Below are 5,896 nucleotides of genomic sequence, written 5' to 3'. Positions count from 1 at the left end.
GCAACCCTCATAGTAATGATTGTTTCCGGGAAGAATTACTAAGAGATGCTTGATGACAAAGCTAGTAAGTGAAATTAGTTGAAAAACAGAATTCTATAGAATTTCAACATATTTTCTCAAGTGATACTTACGGATTACCAAGGAAAACATAGTAACTTTATAGTAAAGAAGCCTGGCAGATACCATGTTAACCAAGCAATCATAATTATTATTACCAGCAATAAAATAAATAAATACCATATTCCTTCTAATATGAGGCATTAATATGGATATAATAGTACTCTGTGGTATTTCTGCCAAAAATCAATAACTTGAATCTAATTATGCATAAATGCCAGACAGCCTAAATCAAAGGATAAAAATAAATGGCCTGTACTCTTCAAAAATATCAAGCTCACCAAAGACAAAGACAGACTGACGAATAGTTCCAAAATAAAGGAGACTAAGAAACATGACCCCTCCAATTTATAATCCTGGATTAGTTCCTTTCTTTAGAAAATACTCCCAGGACCTCATAGGGGGAGATGTACATTATATTTTGTAATATTTCAGAAAAATGTTAAATGCATATTAATACTACATTATCATAGAATGATAAAGTACCCTCATTAAAATGTTAAATTTGTGAAATCTGGTGAAGGTCCATAGTAAGTCTTTGTAATAGTTTTGCAATTTCTCTATAAGTTTTTTGTGGTTGTTGAATTATATTGGCATATGGTGGCGTGTCTTAGCAAGCTTGTAATGTTTGAAATCACGTGATGTTATCATAATGCATGATCTTCAATTACCTTTCTAGCACCACGTTTGTAAAACAGAGATAGAAGATGTAAACCTGAAGTCACATAAAACAGCAGAGAATGAATAGAGCTGGGCTGGACGCCAGGGCTATTTTCTAGGATTATGTGGATGACATATATATTTGTGCCAATAATCTTGTACTACCGAGTTACAACAGGAAGAGGTAACTGAGCAGGTATATAAGGAATGTGCTGCACAGAACTAAATATAAGATGAAGTGCACAAAGATTGGGAGGTATCAGTCTGGATGGGGAAGAGAAAATTACAGGATGAAAGAAGCTGGTGCTTCAGTGCGGTTAGCCTCCATTCTTATCTGGAAAAAGGCTGATCTCATTGTTAGTTTTATAGTAAGGTTACTTTTGGCACAAATTCACGTGTGCTGGTAAATGCCAATTCCCAAATGTTGGCTTGAGATCAGGCAATCAGTGGGAGGATCAGAGCTTCTATTTTGCTTTGAGTGTTCTTGGCCACAAGAATGAGCTTCCAGAGCTAAAAATCTATTGTCCATATTCTGTGGCTAGCATTCAATATTACATATGTCATAATTATAGTATCCCAAAAGGAAAAAAATCTGTACATGGAAAAAAGAATTTATGTTTTGCAAGCAGAAAATGGACAAAAGTGCACAGGAAATTAAAAAGTTGAAAAAAAATTTGGAGAGTGAGTAGGAGTGACGTCAGCAAGATGATGGAACAGGACTTTGCAGTGCTCATTGCGCCAACCATTTTTCCATCCTGCAGCAGAAACATCAATTTGAACTACTACTCATGTACAAAAATGAAAAATAAAAACCCTCACAGAACTAAGGAATTCTGGTGTGATATCATAATACCTGGTATAGCACAGAAATAAGAAAAGACACTTTGAAGAGGGTAGAAGGACAGTTTCAACTTACCTCTATCACCCTTTCCCCAAGCCCCAAGAGCATATAAACAGAGATACACCCCCTCCCCCACATTGCAGAAAGAGATTAAAGTTAGTACCTGACTTTGCTGCAGACCCCAGCACCACACTCCCTCATCCCCCAAGGAACCAGGTTGCAGGTCCACCCCCAGGACCAGGTCAGCCCCAGGCTCCAGACTTGTCCCCAGAGCCCCAGTTCCCAGTGGACTCAGAGTCCAAGGTCTTCCCAGTAGGTATCACCTCACATATGTTATAATGTCTTTTATGAAAAAAACTAAAGATAACCAGTACTGACAAAGATGTAAAGAAAAGAGAACCCTTGTACACTGTCATTAAAAATGTAAATTGATACACTTGTTATAAAAACCACAATGTACATTTTTCAAAAAATTTAAAACAGAACTATGTTATGATTCAACACTCTCACTACAGGAAATATGTCCAAAGAAAATATGTCCAAAGAAATTGAAATCAGTATGCCAAAGATATATATGAACTCCCATGTTCATAGAAGCATTATTTATAATAGCCAAGATATGAAATCAACCTAAGTGTCCATCTACAGGTGAATGGATCAAGAAAATGTGGTGTATATATGTACAATAGGATATTATTCAGCCTTAAGAAAGAAGGAAATCCTGACATTTATGCCAATATGGAGAACCTAGAGGACATTATACTAAGTGAAATAAGTCAGGCACAGAAAGACAAATACTGCATAATCTCACTTATATGTGGAATCTAAAAAAGGTGAACTCACAGAAGTAAGGAGTAGTAGAATGGTGGTTGCACAGGGCTGAGGATGGGGAGAAATAGGTGAAATGGGGTTTGTCAAAGGATACAAAGCTTCAGTTAGACAAGAGAAATAAATTTAAAATATCTATTGTACAACAACATCGTGAATATAATTAATAATACTGTACTGTATACTTGCAGATTGAGGAGAATAGATTTCATATGTTCTCACCAACAAACAATAAGTATGTGAGGTGATGGATATGTTAATTGGCTTGAATAAGTAATTTCATAGTATATGTATTATCAAAACATCACATTGTATATCATAAATATAAGCAATTTTTGTCAATTATCGCTTAATTAAGATGGTGGGGAAAAAAGTAGATAGTGAGAGACCAGGATGTTACAATATTACATGAAGTGTCCAAAACCAGAAGTAAACTATCTGGTGTTTTTTGTTGTTGTTGTAGTTGTTGTTTGGGGTTTTTTTGTTTTTGTTTTTGTTTTAGTTTTAAAACTCAAACTGTGGTCCCTATTAGTTACTGAAAGTTCTTTTCTTTTTTTTTTTTTGTGCATAACACCATTTTTATTAAACAATGGCAAATCTCTTATATATATACATTATACATGATTTGTATTTATCTATTTGTATGAGCAGGGAGAAAAATATTGAAGGACGTATTCTGAATTGTTAATGTAGATTATAGAACTGAGGTTGCTGTGTGGGTTGGGAGAGAGAAAGGCATCGAAGACAGACAAAAAAAAAAAAAAAAATCCCGGCCGTCATTCTGCATTCATGTAAAATTATATGTATGTGTCTATGAGGATATTTCAAAACATTTGTGGAAAGACTTGTATTATCTTTTCTTTTTTTTTTTTTTTAAATTTTATTTTGTCCATATACATGTGGTACATCTACACAATGGAATACTACTCAGCTATAAAAACAAATGAAATACTGCCATTTGCAACAACATGGATGGACCTTGAGAGAATTATATTAAGTGAAACAAGTCAGGCACAGAAAGAGAAATACCACATGTTCTCACTCATTGGTGGGAGCTAAAAATTAATATATAAATTCACACACACACACACACACACACACACACACACACACACACACAAAACCGGGTGGGGGGGGGAAGAAGATATAACAACCACAATTACTTGAAGTTGATACGACAAGCAAACAGAGAGGACATTGTTGGGGGGGAGGGGGAGAGGGAGAAGGGAGGGAGGTTTTGGTGATGGGGAGCAATAATCAGCCACAATGTATATCAAAAGTTATTTTCTATGCATAATTCTGGGTTATTCATTTCTTGGATAGTAGGTTATTGTATTGTTGACGCCTAGTTGGAGATAAAGAGTCATAGACACTGAAAAAACTCAAAGTCAGCAGGATCAATGTCATTGCAAGCCACACAGGAAATTGAGGGGAAGTGTTGCAATGTGTTTTTATTTTAATAATTTAGGAAATAGTGTCTGAATCAATTATATCTAAATCTTAAAGTCCCCACAAACTACAGCTCATACCAAATGTCCACATCACAAGGAAATGATTATGTCTTTAAATGATGAATATGTTAATTACCCTGATTTGATCATCACACACTGTATGCATGTATTGAATATGACTCTGTCCCACACAAATATGTAAAATCAATATGATTCAATACATATTTTAAAAAACTGAGAAACACAATTTTCAGATGTTTTTATTGAGAATACCATCTTTCCATAGGAATTATAAATTGCTCTTTTATAAATATTTGCAACAAATTTGGTGCCTTATATTCAGTTAAGCAAAAGCTACCTTGGACTCATTATATTTATGACACAAAAAAGTTTATCATTGATGTTCAATCTTCATTTTACATGGCTTTTTTTTTCTCCATGAGTGGATAGTATTTAGGAAGGTTGTGTTTTATTCACCCCTGGATCAAGAACTGTGTGATGTTGTAAGAGGACATAGTCAGTAAATGCTGAGGGAGTGAGTGAATGACAGAGTGGTTGATGAATGGATGGATGGGTGAACGATTAGCAAAGACATGCTCCATTACACTGTTAATGTCACAAGTATACGAGCTCAATCTCGCCCCATCAGTCTCTTTACTGCCCCTCTTACATCTTTGTTTCTGAGGGTGTAGATTAGAGGGTTGAGACTAGGTGTGACAACAGTATAAAAGAGGGCGATAAACTTTCCTCGATCTTGAGAATTTCCTGATGGTGGCTGGAGATATATGCACAGGACTGGAATGAAAAACAGGGATACAACCATTAGATGGGCTCCACATGTCCCAAAGACCTTCTGAAGTCCAGTGATTGACTGCATCCTCAGTACAGCCCGGGCGATGGCACCATAAGAAGTGAGAATGAGAATAAGTGGTATGAGAACAAAAACAGAACTTGTGACCAAGAGGGTCAGCTCATTAGCATGGGTATCAACACACGATAATTGCAGCAGTGCTGGAACTTCACAGAAGAAGTGATCCACTCTGTGATGTCCACACAAGGGTACCAAGAAGGTAAAGGAGGAATGAAGTGCTGAGTTGATAAAACCACTTAGCCAAGAAGCCACAGCCAACAGGCGGCAGAAGCGAGGGTGCATGAGGACAGTGTAATGCAAAGGTCTACATACAGCTGCATAACGGTCATAGGACATCACTACCAGTAAGACACACTCTGTGGTTCCCAGTGCAAGGGCAAAGTAAAGTTGAACCATGCAACCAGCATAAGAGATGGTCTTCTCCGGATCCCAGAGGTTGACCAGCAACTGAGGGATGGAGCTGGTGGTGTAGCAGAGATCCAGAAAAGACAGGTTTGAGAGGAAGAAGTACATGGGAGTGTGGAGATGGGAGTCCAGGTAAGACAGGATGATGATGAACAGGTTACCTATGAGTGTCATCAAGTAGAATATCAAGATAACCACAAAGAGCACCACTTCTAGATGAGGCCAATTAGAAAACCCCAGCAGAATAAAGTATCCCTTAGAACTAGTATTGATGTTTTCCATCATCATCCATTTTCTGTTACCTGAGGAAAAAATGGAAACAAAAAAGTAAGGGAGTGCTCCAAGAAGCATAACCACCCAGGAAAAAGAAAAGAAAGTCAGTTTGAAGAGACGACCACTGTTCAATTCTAGGACAATTTGGTCATTAAGAGAAACTATGCTAGTAATGAATTGAACAGAATAAGAACGCTCAAGTTCAAACTGATATAAATAATGAAAGAATAAAGAAATGAAGAAGACAAAGCTGTTTCTTATAGGAGATGCCTAATTAATACGTAGACAAAGGACAATGGAGTTAGAAAAGCATAAACGGTTACAAAAACTAATGGATGGAAATTTGATCAGGAACAGGATATTTACATAGTCTAAAATAATCTCCTCATAAATCACTTGTTAATTACAAAGTGAAAAGTAGTAAACTTTACAGTAGAAAAACCTTGTGGA

General features: G+C 36.5%; 1 protein-coding gene across 1 annotated transcript; it reads right to left on the bottom strand.

The window, feature by feature from the left end:
• Window positions 1-4,528: 4,528 nt before the first annotated feature.
• LOC134378417 (olfactory receptor 2J3-like) lies at window positions 4,529-5,465 on the bottom strand. Its single transcript, XM_063097500.1, is given in 2 exon segments — window positions 4,529-5,446; window positions 5,448-5,465. Coding segments are annotated over 2 exon segments (936 nt in total).
• Between the last annotated feature and the right edge of the window lie 431 nt (window positions 5,466-5,896).

The sequence above is a fragment of the Cynocephalus volans genome, chromosome 5, assembly GCF_027409185.1.
Source record: "Cynocephalus volans isolate mCynVol1 chromosome 5, mCynVol1.pri, whole genome shotgun sequence".
Taxonomy (NCBI): Eukaryota; Metazoa; Chordata; class Mammalia; order Dermoptera; family Cynocephalidae; genus Cynocephalus; species Cynocephalus volans.
This window is presented reverse-complemented; position numbering and strand designations above follow the sequence as displayed.